This window comes from Eublepharis macularius, chromosome 1 (assembly GCF_028583425.1).
Source record: "Eublepharis macularius isolate TG4126 chromosome 1, MPM_Emac_v1.0, whole genome shotgun sequence".
In the NCBI taxonomy this organism is placed as follows: Eukaryota; Metazoa; Chordata; class Lepidosauria; order Squamata; family Eublepharidae; genus Eublepharis; species Eublepharis macularius.
The window spans coordinates 252,891,212-252,909,950 of NC_072790.1; the positions used below are offsets into that span (position 1 = coordinate 252,891,212).

The 18,739-nt window shown below is 48.0% G+C and overlaps 1 protein-coding gene across 2 annotated transcripts in view; it reads right to left on the reverse strand.

Moving 5' to 3' along the window:
• ADAMTSL4 (ADAMTS like 4) overlaps positions 1 to 18,739 on the reverse strand; it is an 82,755-nt gene that overhangs the window by 49,299 nt on the left and 14,717 nt on the right. For both annotated transcript variants that reach the window (XM_054998651.1, XM_054998652.1), the window contains exon 2: positions 10,016 to 10,208. In XM_054998651.1, the coding sequence (XP_054854626.1) occupies positions 10,016 to 10,092 (77 nt within the window). In that variant the 5' untranslated portion in view covers positions 10,093 to 10,208. The remainder of the gene's footprint in view (positions 1 to 10,015; positions 10,209 to 18,739) is intronic.

The window sequence follows — 18,739 nt, forward strand, 5'->3', positions numbered from 1 at the left end:
CTGCCGGAGGGAATTCCTCTTCTACCACCACCTTGGACGAGGTCTTCCCATGCCTCATCTTGGGGGATGCCTCTTCCTTCACGGGCAGGAGGGAATGCCTCTTCTGAGAGGAGGCCTGCTGTAGAAGGAGCATGCACTCTCTAAAAACACAGGAGTATCTTATTTATGTATGTATGCAACGCCACTTGATCGACTGAGTAAGGTTTCTTCAACCGGAGGCCAGCCGAGCACTTTGTCCTTCTGCTGCTTCCCGTTGACTTAATGGTAGCTCTGGTCAGTGGTCCTGGAGCCCCCCCTCAAGCCCTGAACCAAACAGTCTGCCTGCAGTCCCTTCAGATGCAGTGACTGACTGGCCATCCTGCCCGCTGCCAAGGTGACTCACTCCCTCTCGCTTGCTGTACTTCCCCGTCCTTGCCCGAGAAATAACCCATCACGCTCTTCCTGGACAAAAGGAAGTCATGGGCCAGCAGAGGGGAACAGCGATGAATGCTCCGGTTTTATTGCCCTGCACGCCAGCCAAGCGGCACTAAATCTGGGCCAGAATGAGTCGGGCGCTGAGCTGGCAGGACAGGGGCTGACCTGCTGCTTCAGGACCAGCATCCCCTCCAGAGATGAACCTCTGCAAATCAGCGCCATGTTGTGCCTCAAGCAGAGAGCAGGTGCACCGGAAAGGAAGGGGTGGGAGGCGCAGAAACATAGAAACACAGAGCTGGAAGGCACCCCAAGGGCAATCTAGTCTAAACCTCTGCACAATGCAGGAAATTCACTGCTGTGTTCCCAGACTCAGGGGCGGGGGCTGAAGGGGAATCTGGGATATCAAAGAAAAAAGCAGAATAAGAATTGATGGTTGTTGTGGATTTTCCAGGCTGTATTGCCGTGGTCTTGGCATTGTAGTTCCTGACGTTTCGCCAGCAGCTGTGGCTGGCATCTTCAGAGGTGTAGCACCAAAAGACAGAGATCTCTCAGTGTCACAGTGTGGAAAGGATGTTGGCAGGTCATTTATATCTACTCAGGAAGGTGGGTTTGGGCTGAGTCATCCTGTAAGAGTTTCCCAGGGTGTGGAATGCTAATGGAGGGAGGCCTCACTGTATCCTGAGGAGGTTCTTTTGCATATGGATTGGTGCTTGATATGGAGGTTGCATATCCTCCTTGGCTTGAAACAGCTGGCAGCAACACAAGCTCGGGGAGGGCAGTCTGCTGGAGGGGGGGAATACTGCCCGCCCTCCAGTCTGTATAACATCTATCAGTTCGCCACCAGCCCCACGAGTTTTAGTGAGGGAAGGACCATGTAAATGCCGCTGGATTCTATAAACTGAATTTGGTTTTATTATGCTACCTATTTTACATTATGATGTAATCCACTCTGAGTCTGCTCTGCAGGGAGAACGGACTATAAATATAATAATAAATAAAATAAGTCTCCCCGTGCCACCGATAGACTGAGAGCAAGTGCAGCCCCAGCAGTGTAGCAGCACCCTTCTCCTCGAGTGCCCCAAGCAGTAGTAGTAGTAATAACAACAACAACATTCGATTTATATACTGCCCTTCAGGATGACTTCACACCCACTCAGAAGCGGTTTACGAAGTATGTTACTATTATCCCCACAACAAAACACCCTGTGAGGTGGGTGGGGCTGAGAGAGCTCCAACAGCGCTGTGACTAGCCCAAGGTCACCCAGCTGGCTTCAAGCGGAGGAGTGGGGAATCAAACCCGGCTCTCCAGATTAGAGTCCTGCACTCTTAACCACCACACCAAGCTGGCTCTCCCGGTGGGTGGCTCAGCTGGTGAATGTGCACCCAGAGGCACCGTGCCAGTAGACTTTGATTAGCTTAGACAGAAGCCCATTCCAGGGTTGCTGCCATATGACCAAGAAACAGAACTCCAGGAGGACTTACGCAGGCAGGGACTTCTCTGGGACAAAGTAAGTGAACTGCAAGATGAAAGGCAGGGTGGCTCATCTATTACCCCAAGGTAAAGGATCAGACCAGCAGTCTATTTAGTCCAGCATCCTCTTTCATACAATGGCCAGCCAGGTGCCCCCAGAAAGGCTACAAGCAGGGCACGTTGTTGCCCCCCCCCAAAGCACTGGTATATATTTATTTTATTTATTCTATTTATAGTCTTCCTTTCTCCCTTAGACTCAAAGAGGATCACACTGTGCAAACCAAAACGATCTACAGGACGAGACTCCTAATAAGCAATGTGCTAGGGCTAGGATTACAGAAATCTGAATAAGCAGAACCTATTAGACCTTATGTAGAGTGCAGATACAATGCAGGAAAATCGCATTATATCCGTAGAAAACAATGCAAGGACAACAGGATAATATGCGCAGCAAATGGGTAAAGCATCCTGTGCGCCGTAGTATAGTCCGCAGTACTCCGCTCTGAGCCCGTTAGTGTGGAGAGCGGATGAGAAATAGAATAAATAATAATAATAATAATAATTTCAGGGGTTTGCTGCCTGGGTTCATGGGAATTCCTTTTAGTCTTCATGTCTAGGAGCCACTGATGGGCAAATCCTCCTCGAAGCTAAGCCCGTTTCCAAGTTAACTAAACTCACAGCCATCCACCGGCAAGGAATTCTTCAAATCCGTCCTTTAGCTCATCCCGAGCTTCCTGCCCATCAACTTGCCAGGGCCTTATACCTCCACTTGGCAGAGGAATACACACGGTAAAAACAGGAAAGGCAGTGCTTGGTGTTTTATACCATCTGGCTGGCAAGTACAGTGGGTCGGCCAAAGGGTAACTAACTTGCATCAAAGGTCACCGTACAAATTTCAGCCGCCATCGAGGTTCCCAACCGAGGGACTGTGGAGGAAGCCAAGCTGCTCTTGAGACATTAACAGCCCTAACGAAAGCCATTCCACAACGGGAGGCTTCAGGGTTCTTTGGCAGAAGCCGTGGCAGTCAAACGTGTCTGAAACCCCTTCAAAGCTGTCGTCTGGAGTGACCCCTGGGACACGTCAGCATCTCTTCCTTTTTTAATCCATTTGCACGTCTACACCGCAAGTCTTTGTTGCAGGCAACACCCAAAGCAGAATGCAATTTAAAGCACAAAACCAAATCCCTATAAAAACAGTCACCGTTGAAAACACTCAGAATGCAACGGTACAGCACGTAAAAGCCATCAGCCGGCAGATGCAAACTGTCCTCCTCCTCTCTTCAGATGACATCACCAGAAAGGCCTTCTCGAGCTGCCCGGCTTCTTCCTGCTTGGGAAAAGACGCCCACGTTTACGGACGGACAGAAGCATATTCCAAAATGCGGGTGCTCCATCCGAGGGGGCTCAGCTCTGCACCTTAAGCCCCTTCTCTTGCCAGAACACTTCCCCTGGCCATTCCAGGCCAACAGGATTTGAGTCCAGTGGCACCAGAGAGCCCAACAACATTCTCAGAGTGTAAGCTTTCGAGAGTCAGAGCTCCCTTCTTCAGACACCAAGAGTTCTGACGCCCCTTGGACTAAAATCCTGCTGTTCTACTGCTGACCAACATGGCTACCCACCTAAACTATTCGATGCCACCTTTACTCCATGAGTCTCTCTACATGAGACATCTGACACGTGAAGAACACGTGCCGGGAGATGTGAAGTTAGTCAGGAAGGGTAGTTTAAAAAGACAGAGCTGGTGGCAGGGCAAAGGCTTTGCTATACACTGGAGCTGTGTGAAGGGGCTGTGAAATGCCAGAAGGGAAACGTCAGCCCATTATAACCTCTCCAGGTCCAAGCTCAGCTCTGGAAGGCAGCTCCAGCCCATTTCCATTCCTCACTGCCCTCTGGTTGCCATCCCACACAGCTTTAGACTGGAGAGGTGAAACTGACAAGAGCCTTTGGGGAGGCGAAGATGAAATTAACAAACCCTCTGAGGAGTGATCTCCGCTGGCTCTGTCTTTTAAAACTACGTTTCCCGGCTAACATCGCATCTTCCTACACTTGACGAACACACACCAAGATGTCTCATGTAGAGAGACTCCATGTGAGAGACAGGCAGTGGTGTAACGGGAATATGGACAAGTGCACATTTCACCATAGTAGTACACATGTACTCTAGTGAACTGTGTATGAACTTTAATGTAGTTTTTTAACAAGTTGTATAATCGTGCAGATGTTCCTTTCATCTTTGAGAGCCAATTAAAAGTAATGAAATAGATAAATGCTTATTTAGTTGTTAGAATGGGCCAATGATGATCTGCTCAATTAACTTTTCCTGTCACTTTCTAATCATTTACATAGCTTATCTTGCATCTGGACATAGCATCACTTTTGGGCTACATGAAATGTCCTATGATTGAAAGTATGAATAATCAATTAAATCTAAAACTAATCATATTTTATAGTGATGTCATGTGTGAAAGATCTTTGATTTCTCAGTAGATAGTATATGTCAATTAGTATAAAAGATGCCACAAAGATAAAAAAATTGGGTTTTGCTGAAAGAAATCTCATCAAGATCTAGGTGAGAAACATATATATGTATGTGTGCTTATTGAAAATTCAATGCATTCCATTGTAAATTTGATTCTAAAAATCTTAGATTTAATTCAGAGATGTTATGAGAGTTAATACTTGTTGCATTATTTGTTCCATAAGCGTAGGTTTTATTTTAATAAACCTTTATATGTTGATATCTTGCCTGATTAAAAAAGTTAATTTCAATAAAAAATAAACATTGAAGTCTAAAACAAGTCTCTCTGTGTCTTGATGGGAACAAAGAGAACTCCTATAAATGATTTGCACTAATTGACAGGCTGTCCGAAAGAGAGATTTCTGTTTTAGGTCTAATATATCTAAGCATTCACAGCTCTTCAGAGTTGGGATATAAATCTTGACACTGGAAGGTTTGTAAACTATAGTGAGACACGGATAAGCAATTTGTTGCAGTCCACAACAAGAACAGCACCCCAAAATCCTGGTATAGCGACAGCCTGCGGTCAAGAGGGACAAATATCTGACTTGGTACAATCTCACAAGAACGGAGCTGATCAAGAACATGCAGGAGAACTGAAAGCAGAGCATGGTAGGGACTGCAGACTTTGTGGCTAACACAAAGGTAAGAAAATGCAGACCACGGATTCCGGGAAAGGCATCACAAAACCGGGAGACCCAATTAAGGATCCTTCCGGAAATTTTCCCCTTCCTCCTGAGAAATTTTGTTCTGAAATTTGGATTTACAAACCCCGTTTGTGGACTAGGAAGTACGAGGTCCCCGCTTCGATCTATGCCCATATTAATCTGTTGCATCCACAGTGGAAACTTAGCCATTCAAAAGGAGGCCTTCTCCCCACATATAACCCTCCCTGACCAATTTGCAAATGAATACTGGCTTTGGGTGCTACCTCCATTGGAGGAAAGATTAGAACTTTCTATTTAGGTTTCTAAAGCAATTGCTTTTTTAAGACAGTTTTCAAATTTGCCACCTCGGGCCCATGTGTGCTTCAAAGCAGAAATAAAAGAAGGACCCTGAGAAAAGCTGAGCCTTCCAAAATGGGATCTCTCAAGGACAGGGAAAAGGCCTTCCCAGACAGTAGGACTGGAAGCAGCTGCAGAGGACGGCTGGAAAACCTCTCCCATGAGGGAATTTCACTCCCGGTCAAGGCCACCAGTGTAGACATCAGCCTTTGGCCACAGATGTTCTGGGTGCCTTTTGCCTCCTGAAAACGTCGCACGTATTTGCAACAAGACCTAGGAGGCTGGGTGGCTGGCCGTTTTGCGTTGAAACTTCAGAGCACGCGTTTGCACCTCCCAGGGCTCTACGGAGGAACGCGATGGTGGATAAACTGGTTTGCAGATGTACTGTACATCTGTAAAGCAACGGAAGTCTTGATGAAGTTTCAGCTGTCCCACAAAATTACAGAGGGGCAAGAGCTCAGACTTCAAAAGTGAGACGGAGACCGCATGATATTATCCCCAAAATACCCCCAGTCCCGCTTGGATCAAAGCGAATGTATCCGCCATCTGGAATGCAGACACGCTGGCATACCTGGCCTATAGCCTCTCAGCAGGCTAGTCCTCGTGGCAGCCGGCAACCAGGCCCTCCAGCTGGGATCATCTGCCCCCACCCCTGGAGTCCTTAGTGGGAACGCTCAGGCAGAAAGCAAATCCTCCCCTTTTCCCAGCCACCGATGTTTTAATTTTTTTGAGATGGAAAGTGATTCCCTTGCTTGATACACAACATAAGAGTAGCTCGCCATTGCTCAAGCAACACAAACCTGGGCTTCCTCTGAACACTGCAAGCCAAGCGGGTTGCCTCAGGACACGTCCCAAGACGCCAGCAGACTGGGGGATCGCAAAGTTACGTTTTTATCAGGGAACTAGACAAATTCATGGAGGCCAGGTTAATGGAGCCTCCATGTCCAGAAGCAGCATGCCTCAGAGCAGAGGAATCCTTGGCCTCAGTGAGCTCATTGTAAGCATCCTAGGGGCATACAGCTGGCCACTGAGGGAAAGAGGATTCTGGACTGAATGGACCCAGGGTCTGGACCAACAGGGCTGCTCTTGTGTTCTTAAGCACTTCAGTTTCCCAGTGCAGCGTTCCCACCTTTTTTCTGGAAAAGCTCCTATGCCTTTTAGGGCTTGTGGAAAACCAGCAGAGTTTCACCTGTTGGCCTGCGGCTACATCCTTACCAGCAAAAAAAAAAAAACCACCAAAGACCAACGTGGCAATCTTGTCTGAGGCAGAGGAGGTTTGAAGTTGCTTCCCCACAGAGGTTTTTCTCCACCTTGGCTTCCAAACTGGAGTGTTTTTCTTGGTTGGAGCTTCCACACAACATTATCCTGTAATGATCTTCTTTTTCAGTTTCCCCTGTCCTCAGTATACCTTCTCCCAAACCTGCTTTATTCTAATCTTTGTAGAAAGATTGCAGTACGAGTGCAATAGCGCGCTGTCTGGAAGAACTGGGCACATTTTCCTATCCTGAAAGGGTCTCGCCCACATTGGTGCCAGTTTCCTGTTGTCAGCCCCCAGTGGGTGCCATTTTTCCCCTGCAGCATCGCCACATGTTTTTTCGAGTTTTTTTTTAAAATCAGTAATTGTTATAATGCTATTGCACATGAACACAATCCATTGCAACACCAAATCTATATTATGTGCTGCTTTTAATTATTTATATGTAAATATACGACATTTATATATTTGCATAGTTGTAATTTTAATTGATTAGATGTAGTGTGTTAGATGTAATATTTTTAAAATTTTTAACGGCATTTGACATTTGTATTTCTGTTATCCGCCCTGAGCCTGCGAAACCAGGGAGGGCGGAATATAAATGTAATAAATTAAATTAAATTTCTTCATTTCATATCTTAATAGAGACGCTATAGCGGATGCCTGAAGAAAAGAGGCAAAAAAGAAAAGAGGCAGAAAAGGAGGCAGCTGTGACAACCACACCTCCCCCACCCTCGAGTCACTGCAAAGCCATTCTGGTCCACGTGTGGAAGGAGAAAGTTGGAGAAAAGATAGCGAAGAGTGGATGCTCCATCGCCAACATGCAGGGCTCTGCATTCGCAGTGGCACTGAAAGCAATGTGAAGCATGCTCACCACACAGAAACAGCCAAAGAGACACACACGAGGAGGCTATGAGACTCGCTCATCGTTGCACAATGCCCACCCCCTGCTTTTATCCACTGGCATCGCCCTCTGTACACGAGACCTCTTGCACGAGAACGCTCAAGTGTGGAGAGACCCAATGCTAGCCGGGAAACGTAGTTTAAAAAGACAGAGTCAAAGGCTCCGTCCGTTTCACCTCCCCTTCTGGGAAAGAGACTCACACACCCCTAACCAGTCACCTTGATGGTTCTGCAGGAGAAAGGCCCGTTGTGGTTACCTAGCAACCACTGGAAAGGCGCTCAAGCACCGGCAAGCCCCTGCAAAGCCCCTCTGGGTCCACTCAGAGTCTCTCTATACGAGATGTGTTACACGAGGACGCTCAAGTGAAGGGAGGCGCCATGTTAGCCGGGAAGCTGAGTTTTAAAAGACAGCTCAGAAGACACTGTCCATTTCACCTCTCTAGAGCTGGCAAAGATCACTCCGCAGAGGGTTTGTTGATTTCATCTTGGCCTCCCTGAGGGCTCTGTCAGTTTCACCTCCCCTTAGGAGAGGCCAAGAAGAAACAAACAAACCCTCTGCGGAGTGATCTTTGCCAGCTCTAGAGAGGTGAAATGGACAGTGTCTTCTGAGCTGTCTTTTAAAACTCAGCTTCCCGGCTAACATGGCGCCTCCCTTCACTTGAGCGTCCTCGTGTATTTCGTTTCGTGTAGAGAGACTCTCTGTGGCTGGGAGCCATTGCTGAACCATCGGCAAGAACCAGCTGTGCTTCCTTCGCATGGCTGAACTTACAAAATGGCTGACCAGGGATGCTCTATGGGGCGGTTCAGGGGCTGGCAAAACAGCCCTTTGGAGACCTCCAACCAACCAGAGGCAATTCCCCGTCCTCCGAAAAACAGCACCTGATTCCACAGAGGCTGGTCACCACAAAAGCTTTTGTCCACCTCTGCTCCCTTGATTTCCTCTCCTTCCGAGGAGTATTGGTGCCTAAGGTTGCCAATGTCCAGGTGAGACCTGGAGACCTCCCAGAATTACAGCTGATCTCCAGTCTACTGGGGTAACTTCCCCATGAGAAAACGGCTGCTTCAGAAGGTGGATTCGGAACTCCCTCCCCAAACCTGGCTCTCCGCAGGCTTCACTCCCTAATCTCCAGGAATCTCCCAACCTGGCCACCCTATAACGGCGTCCCCACCTGGATGGCAACCAACATTTAATCTTTTTTTGTTTGCATTTTCAATGGCATGTCAGTCAGGATCAGTGTGTGTGTGTGGGGGGGGCAGTTAAAAGAATGAAACAGGAACTGTTGGAGTAAATCAAGCAAGGCCCACTTCATGTCTGCTATCTATGCCCAGGAGGGACAGCGATACCTGCACACGCCAGACACAGAGGAAATCAAGACATTCCAAGCTCCACCTGGCCGGCCTCTGCCTCTGGAGGTGGGAGGAGGGGGTGATTTTGGACCAAACGGAAAACCCTTTTGATGCCTGCCAGCCAGAGCAGCTTTCGACCCCATTAGCTCAAAGAGCAAGAACAAAAATGCCATGGGGGCAAGTTTCCAGTCCTCAGGACTATGGAGGCAAAAGCCTGGAGGAAACTGGGCTGTTTGTAGCACCCAAAAAACAGAATGAGAGTGCTCATTGAGTTGCAACAGAACATAAGAAGGGGAAAGCGGCGATGTTTTTAGGAGCACACAAAGAGTAGCTTACTGTAGCCAGTGGGGTGTTTTTTTCCACCCTGGAGAGCCAACATAGTAACAACAACAGTGTGCTTATATACCACTCTTTTAGACAGATGAGTGCCCCACTCAGAGTGGTGAACAAAGTCAGTGTTATTACTATCCCCACAATATAGCTGGGGAGCTGGGCTGAGAGGAGTGGCTCGGAATCCTTATACCTGTTAACAAAAGCGAATAGGAGTATAACCAATTAACAAGATGTATGTGTTTCATGTGTTTGCCTGGTTTCTGGCAGTATGGTTGGAGGGTTCGAGGAAGACAGAGGAAGGGAGCGAGAGTCAGGAGAGAACAGGGATGAATGGAACTGATAGCTAAGCTTTCCAGTCAGCACAGTCAAACATACATTGCAACGGAAGATGTCCAAAAGGAGAAAGTCACAGGAAGGAGAGAAGGTCAGGAGAGACAAAACTGAAAGCAAAGCTTTCCCTATCAAATGAAAATGTTCAGGCTGAGGGAAACATTGGAGACTTTGCCCACTTTGGAGGGCTCCCAGCTAAAGGCCAAGTCTTCCCATTTTCTGCACCAGGCGCAAGACATAGGCAGAGCCAGCATCGAACTCAAAGCCCTTAAAAGCAGGCAGAGACCCCCGTGTGACCCTCCCATCACACCGCTGCTTTTATTGGCGTTTGACCCAACAATTTTTAGAGGGCATCAGCCCACTAGCCAACGCTACCGCTGATGCTCCCCCCAACTGGAAAGCAGCTCGAAGCCCAGGTGAGAAGCTCCCCCTTTGTTCACCTCTGACGTAGCCCCAGCTGAGGCTGGCCCCATCCGCCTTGCCTGAAGGTCCGGCCTCGGCTCGTCATCTCCATCATCTTCTGACAGATCAGGGCCTTTCGCTGGGGGTCGGGAACTCTCCCTGCGGCTTCAGCATCTGCTCCGCCACAGTCTCTCCCGGGGGAGATCTTTGTTGAAAGTCCTTCTCAGCTGCCTAAGGGAGTTTTTTTTTTCACAAAACAAAGTGTAAGTCAACAACAGAATCTCCCGAGCTCTTTCCATGCAACTTTTAAATATTTACTTATCAAAGCGATTTGTAAAGGAGACAAGAGATATATTGGGGGGGTGGGGGGCTGGATTTCGATTAAAACCTTTGGACTTTTGCTGAACCTTTAACCCTTTGCTGACCTTTCAGAAGTCACAGAGAAAAAGCAAAGTCAGTTGCTTATCTGGACGCAGCCGGGTGACTCATAATCAGCCATTCATTACTCAAAGCAGGAGAAAAGGAAGAAAAGGAAATTTGGAAATTGGCTCATAAAAAAGAATGAGGGCTCAGTTCCTTCATCTTGCAAAGGCACTCTGTGCCCCAGGGTCTCATTTAGACACAGAGAGGTGCTGGGGCTCAGACCTGCTCAAAAGCCCTTCCCAGGCACAGAAAACACCTTTCTTTGGTATCAGACCTATGCGTGGGACTTGGAAATACAAGCAAAACATTTGGAACAAAACTTAGAATTTAGCAACCTCGGACCATAGGCCTCACCTTCACAATAAATTCATCAAAATAGTAAAGAATCCAGTAACACCTTTAAGACTAACGAACTTCATTGTAGCATAAGCTTTCAAGAACCACAGTTCTCTTTGTCAGATACATCATCAGCTTTCAAGAACCACAGCTCTCTTCATCAGATGCATCGTCAGCTTTCAAGAACCACAGCTCTCTTCATCAGGTGCTTCGTCAGCTTTCAAGAACCACAGCTCTCTTCATCAGATGCATCGTCAGCTTTCAAGAACCACAGCTCTCTTCGTCAGATGCATCGTTAGCTTTCAAGAACCACAGCTCTCTTCGTCAGATACATCGTCAGCTTTCAAGAACCACAGCTCTCTTCATCAGATGCATCGTCAGCTTTCAAGAACCACAGCTCTCTTCATCAGATGCTTCGTCAGCTTTCAAGAACCACAGCTCTCTTCATCAGATGCATCATTAGCTTTCAAGAACCACAGCTCTCTTCATCAGATGTATGATCAGCTTTCAAGAACCACAGCTCTCTTCGTCAGATGCATCGTCAGCTATCAAGAACCACATGCATCTGACGAAGAGAGCTGTGGTTCTCGAAAGCTGACATGCATCTGACGAAGAGAGCTGTAGTTCTCAAAAGCTTATGCTACAATAAAGTTGGTTAGTCTTAAAGGTGCGACTGGACTCTTTACTATTTTGTGACTATAGACTAACATGGCTAACTCCTCTGGATCAATAAATTCATTGAAAGCCCAAGTTTCTAGACCTGAAGAAAGCAGCAACAGGTTTTCAGCATTCAGCTATTAATGTTATTTCCAGCATTCAGCAATTAATATCTTATTATTAATCGCATTTCTGAGAGCAGATAGAGACTAAACGAAAACTCTACAGAGCTGGACATTCCAGGACCAACTCTCACTGCCGCCGTGATCTCATCTGGCAGCCTCAGATCTCCCAGCCTAACCCCACCCCCACATGCAACCGGGGATAATAATATAGGTCGACCTTGCAGGGGTGTTGTAAAGTTTTCTGTGGTGTTCATATTCATTTGTTTTATTTTGCCAGATACGGGTTGGGAAATCTCTGGAGATTTTGAGGGTGTAGCCTGGAGAGGGCAGAGTTTGGGAAGGGGAGGGGGGAACTGATCTCTGTGTCCTGGGGATCAGCTGTAATGCCGGGAGATCTCCAGCCACCACCTGGAGGCTGGCAACCCTATTTATACCTCACATTTCTCCCCAATGGGGACCCAAAGCAGCTTACCTCATTCCCCTCTCCTCTATTTTATCCTCACAACAACCCTGTGAGGTAGTTTGGGCTGAGAGACTGTGGCTGGCCCAAAGTCACTCAGCAAGCTTCCACGGCAGAGAGGGGATTCGAATCTGGGCCTCCCAGACCTTAGCCCAACACTGTAACCACTACGACATACTGGCTCTCATATGACTACACTCAAATGCTAATGAAATAATAAGGGCCCAATGCAGTTACAGTTTAGCTCATTTAAGTCCCACTGATGGCCGGGGGAGAGCCAAGCACAGGGTTAGGCACCTGCCATTAAAATCAATTAGACTAAGGGTCTCTCTACATGAGACATCTGACACATGAAGAACACGTGTCAAGAGATGCGAAGTTAGCCGGGAAGGGTAGTTTAAAAAGACAGAGCTGGCGGCAGGGCAAAGGCTTTGCTATACACTGGAGCTGTGTGAAGGGGCTGTGAAAAACCAGAAGGGAAACTTCAGCCCATTTTAACCTCTCCAGGTCCAAGCCCAGTTCTAGAAGGCAGCTCCAGCCCATTTCCATTCCTCACTGCCCCTCTGGTTGTGATCCCACACAGTTTTAGACAGGAGAGGTGAAATTGACAGAGCCTTCGGGGAGGAGAAGAAGAAATTAACAAACCCTCTGAGGAGTGATCTCTGCCGGCTCTGTCTTTTAAAACTAAGCTTCCTGGCTAACGTTGCATCTCCCTCCACTTGACCAACACACGCTGAGGCGTCTCATGTAGAGAGACTCTAAGTAGCACTGACTTTTGACTGCCCCAGAGCAGTGGCGTTAATGATGCTATGACCATCATCCATATTAATAATGCAGAGGAGTTAGCCGTGTTAGTCTGTAGTAGCAAAATCAAAAAGACTCCAGTAGCACCTTTAAGACTAACCAACTTTATTGTAGCATAAGCTTTCGAGAATCACAGTTCTCTTCGTCAGATGCATCTGATGAAGAGAACTGTGATTCTCGAAAGCTTATGCTACAATAAAGTTGGTTAGTCTTAAAGGTGCTACTGGACTCATATTAATAATAATAAGAAGAAGAACATTTGATTTATATACCACCCTTCAGGTCAATGGCCACTCAGAGTGGTTTACAAAGTATGTCATTATTATCCCCACAACAATCACCCTGCGAGGTGGGTGGGGCTGAGAGAGCTCTGAGACTGACCCAAGGTCACCCAGCTGGCTTCAAGTGGAGGAGTGGGGAATCAGACCCGGTTCTCCAGATTAGAGTCCTGCACTCTTAACCATTACACAAAACTGGCTCTCTATTCTGCCTCTAGCGAGGTTTCAAAGGGGATGGAACGAGGAGGGAAGGGCTGAACATGCGTCCAAACTGAGCCCAGGCGGGGTCCACCCTGCTCACAGCAGGCTGGCTTGCTTGGGGCTGACTATGTGGGGAAGGATTGGGGGGGTGGCCTCATCCTGCTTGAGGGCCAAGGGGTCAGTCCCCGCAGCTTCTTGAGCACCTTCTCCTTGTGCAATGCAGCTACTTCCCAAACACCCCTTTGTCACCAAAAGTCATCAGGTTCCCTCCAAAAGTATCCCCCGTCCTCCTCCAATGGGCCTGCAACCAAGAGGTGATTCCACCCCCCCACCCCAAAAAACCCCACAGAAACGTGCTTCATGCCTACAGCTACGAAAAGATGGTTGCTTTTTTCCAAAATGAGCTCCTCTAGCCTTTCCCTTCCTGCTCATTCTCCTCTTGAGAGTGTTCCCCCATTTGAACCAAGACATCTAAATATGGTGCTACAATGCAAAGGGACTGATCCTGCTTCAGGGCAAAGGGAAGACACGAGATCGCTGCTTTAGCAGAGTTGCCATGGATTGGGGGGGGGGGCATTCTGGCCTCACTCCTTTGTTTGTTTGCTCAAGCCCTTGGTTAATCCGGCCCTGGGTATTTTTATCTTCCTGGGAACGGTCCAAATCTTTGTTACGTGGCACCGTATCGGATGGCCAGTCCAAATATACTCCTGCCAACAACATACCCCCTTTATCTCTCCAAATCAGCCGGGCAACGTTAAAAACGGCACCCTTTGGCTCAGAGATGCGTGGGAAAGGTCAGTGCTTTATCGAATCAAAATCTGGCCGAAAGGTCACTGAATTCAAAAGAGAGAGAGCTTGCCACCCACCCAAGCCCATACCGATCAAGCAATGGAAATCGCAACCGAACAAGAAGAAAAGCGACACCGGAGCTTGCGGGGGGGGGGGTCAAGTGAAGAACTGTAGGCAGGAAGATCCATTACAGACTTGGAGAAAGGGAGGCAGGTTGCAGCTCAGGCCTCCATTTTTGGAACGGGGGGGGGGGGGGGGACAAGAGGCAGGACCTGAGTGCAAGTGGCAAAAAGATACAGCTCTATTGGCCTGGCGAGGGCAGGGGACAAGGGCCGGCCAACAGAGGGCTGGCTTCACGCCAATCACAAGGGGGGGGGCGCAACATTGCAGTCCTCCGTTCCCTTCTCTCTTCCTCCACTTGCCCCTGTCTGATGACTGGTTTTTAACTGTGATTAATTGTCTGCTTCCGATTTGTAGGAAAATATAGCAGAGTTTGTGCAAAGATTGCGCATTGGAAGTAATGAGAATAGATTGACAAACACACACTCCAGTGTAGCTCTGTAAAATTGCTTTACTAAAGGATAAAAATTAGAGTTACATTTGGAGAAAATAATAAATTGCTAAGTTGACTACATCTTGCTAGATAAATGTCTTAGAGTAGAGGCAAGAAGAAGTGAAGAAGTGAAAAAGGTGGAAGAAGAAGTGAACAAAGAGCAATAACACTTCAGTATATAGCATCAATTAATTGCCCCCAATAAACTAACTGCCCAATAGAAAATCCTAGTCTTACTTCATTATGCTTAGTGACTCCCCTTTCTATGGTGGGAATCTTATTCAAAGCTCTAATGGTTATATTCAAAGTATGTTTACTAATTAAGTAGGTAACACAAACAGTTTAACTCTTACATGACTGGAATGAAAACACTTGCTAAATTCCCACACGATTGCTCATTTCATAGCTACGTTGTATTTGTATTTTACGGGAGATTATAAACTGGACTAGTGGTTTTAACATTACAGCTATGTTTTACGTTTAAATTGATACTTCTGTGCTGTGATTTTATGCCGTGATCAGAGTGGTGTGGTGGGTAAAGTGTCAAACTAGGATGTAGGAGACCGAGGTTCGAATCCTGGGGAAGCTGGCTGGGTGACCTGGACCAGTCACACACACTCGGCCTAACCTACCTCACAGGGTTGGTTTGAGGATAAAATGGGGGAGAGAAGAACAATGTAAGCGGCTACTTTCGGTTCCCATTGAGGAGTAAAACGGGGTATAAATGAAGAAAGTCAATAAATCCTTTTATCACTGTAAGCTGCCTTGACAGCAAGATGCCGAGAGAGGGCTGATTTACTAAAATTAACTAACATTAACTAAATAATAAAACAAATCCCACGCCAGTCAGCAGGTCAAGCTGCCCAGGAAGGTAAGCTGCCCCCATCCCCACGGGCCCTACACCCATTTGATATGAGGGAGGTACTCCTTTTCCCAAGACGGCTTGACTCAATAAAGGAGGCTTTGGGAGGGTGAGGACGAAGAGTCTGCACTGGAAGGTTGGCGGGCCAGCCTTGAAAGCGATGGCTGTTGGGTAAATCGGACTGGACTGTGCACAAACAACCCTCGGTCAGACTTCATTGCTGGAGATCCGGGGGTGGTGGAACAAAGCATCAGAAACTGATGGCCCGGCTTCTAAGGGCATGGGCGGCAGCAACTCTACCCTGATGCCCTCCTAGACTTTTATCTGTGAGCCTCTCCGGAGCCTTTTAACTGTTTTCCAAAACTGAAGGCCAATCCCTTCTCCTCGCAACCTCTATCCCAAAACAACAGCGCACAGTGCACACTTTGCTCCTGTCCTGCCTTGTACACTTGAGGGGTCAAACTCCCCCCCCCCAGAGCAAGATTTGGGTCCAGTGGCACCTTAGAGACGTACTAGATTTCCAGCGTGTGAGCTTTCGAGAGTCAATACTCTCTTTGTCAGACACATCCTCAGAAAAAGGGAGCTCTGACCCTCAAAAGCTCCTACCCTGGAAATCTAGTTGGTCTCTAAGGTGCTACTGGACCAAAATCTTGATCTTTATTACAGACCAACACAGCGACCCACCTGTAACCTCCTCCTCAAGAACATCGTTCCAGAAGGAGCTCCCCCCCAAACCCACACGGTGATGTTTTCTTTGCAGAAGCTGTAGGCAAGACGCTGTCCTGCCCATGGGCTCAGCCAGGGCATTGGATAATAGCAGGGGGTGACAGAAGGACCCTCCTTGCAGCTACCAAAGCAGAAGGTGAGATCCCAGGGTTGATGTTCAAAGCAGTTTGTTCCAAACTGCAATACCCCTGCATAGTGTGTTACTTGGCTAATTCGATTCCAGAAGCACCTCACAGACCGACAAAAATTTTCAGGGTGCAATTTTTTAAGCCAAAGCTCCCTTTGTCAGATATTTGCATGCTGGCTTTCAAATCCTTGACCCATCTCTGTTGGGCTACCAGAAATCTGGGAAATAATTGTTTAGGGTAGAGGAAGAGAAGGCTGGCAGCAGCTGAGCCGGAACAGCTTTGGAAAGAGAGGACTAGAAACTTGAAGCTGGTCTGGCACACGAAAGGGAGCTAACCAATGGGCTCAGAGAATGTTGTGCAGAGTAAGGGGAAAGAAGATGTACTTCTCACATGTTTTCCAGCCAGTCGAGTTTGTTCTAAGAGCAGAATGTGAGATCCTTTTGGGAGGCTTTGATAAGATCTCACAGAGACAAGAGAAAAAGCGCTCTGGAGGAATTAAGTGCTTATTGAGAGCAACTGACCAAGGCAGATGTTTTCACATACGAAACTCAGACGAAGCGCAGATAAGGTTGGACACGGCGAGGCCGCCAAGGAGCCTCTTTTGAAAGAACAATGAATAGAGTGAATCAGGCCTGCCAAGCCAAGCCAGCTGATGCTGAGAAGGAAAAAGGCTCGCTTGCTCCCTCCCTCCCCCTCCTTGCAGGGTGATTCTCAAAGAGAACTGCCGACTTGTGGGGTGACGAGTTCCACCTGACACCACAAGACGTGGCCTGGGCTGACCCCAGGAATGACAGGCGCCGGGTGTCTCCAGGTATCGGCAGTGGTCTGTAGGCAGCTGGGGAAGGGGGAACTGAAGTGAGAGTCTCAGGGCCTAAACCAGACGTGACAGCATCCGCGGGTCTAACCGATTTAAAAATGCTGGGAAGGCCCAGTGCTGACTGGGCCTGCAGCATGGCGGGCGGAGGCATTCTGGTTTTCCCCACCACCTTTTCAAGAGCTGGAATAGCCATGGGGTGTGTGTGTGTGCGCGTGCAGTGGTTTTGCCACTTGAAAAAAATGCAGGAGGAGCAAGAGCACCCCACTGCTGGCCCAGTCAGGGCCAGGGCTGGACCCTCATTATTGCTTTAAAACAGCAGCAGTATCCCTAGATTGGACCCGTGAACACAGTCACGTCTAGTTTGTCCTGCAGCAGGACCGATTCCAAGATGGAGCAGAGCCACATGGACATCAATGTGGAGGCAGATTTAGAAATCCATCCACCAGGACAGAGGGGTGGGACAAAGCAGTCGGTCAGCCTGTAAGCAGACACTTAAGCCCTCCTGCGACAAAAGTCAGGGCTGGTGCCCTAGCCAGGCCACCAAAACAACTGCCTGGGATGCCACAGGAAGGAGCAAAGTAGTAAAGAGTCCAGAAGCACCTTTAAGACTATCGGATTTTATTGTAGCATAAGCTTTCAAGAACCACAGCTCTCTTCGTCAGATGCATCATCAGCTTTCGAGAACCACAGCTCTCTTCATCAGATGCATCGTCAGCTTTCACATCTGACGAAGAGAGCTGTGGTTCTTGAAAGCTGTCGATGCATCTCAGGAAGAGAGCTGTGGTTCTCGAAAGCTTATGCTACAATAAAGTTGGTTAGTCTTAAAGGTGCTACTGGACTCTTTACAATTTTGCGACTACAGACTAACACAGCTAACTCCTCTGGATCCACAACAAGGAGTACACCCATGTGCCACAGGGGCTCATTAATCTTTTCCTCCTCTATAATTTCCTTGTTAGAAATCAATCCCCTCCTCCCCTCCACGGCTTTTAGTCTTGGCAGGGGACGCTTACAGGCACCTTTATTGTTTCTTCAGCAGGAGTAGAATCCAGGGTGGCATTTTCCAGCAACAAAACGGCACAGAAGGACAGGTTGCCATCTGTAGCCAGACCTGAGCCCCGGTACCTTTTCATTATCGGAGTCAGTGCCTGGCTTAACCTGCTTCCCTTCTTGGTTTGTGCAATTACTCTTCTACATTCTCTTCTGACTACTTCATAATTTCGGGAAGAAAAAAATAATTGCAGAAATAGCTAGCCTTTCCCTCCCCCCAAGTTTGGCATGGCCTTAGATTTTTAAGTGGGGGAGGAAGGGTGCATCCCTGGGAAACAGGATCGGGGGACGGGAGGAAACTTTCAAAGCTGAGACTTCGACACACTATACAGAGAGCCAAGCAGCCTTGCTTGGCTCCGGCCCTCTGCTAGTCCCTGCTACACACCCCACCCTCCTGCAATTTGGCGGGTGATTTGCAAGGCCGAGCCGGCGTAGCTCTACTCACGTTCCAGAGAAACCAAGCCCAGGCCACAGGCACAGATGGGCTGTTACTATAACACACACACACACACACACAAAGAGCAGTTCATGCGGATTCCAAAACGTATTTTCC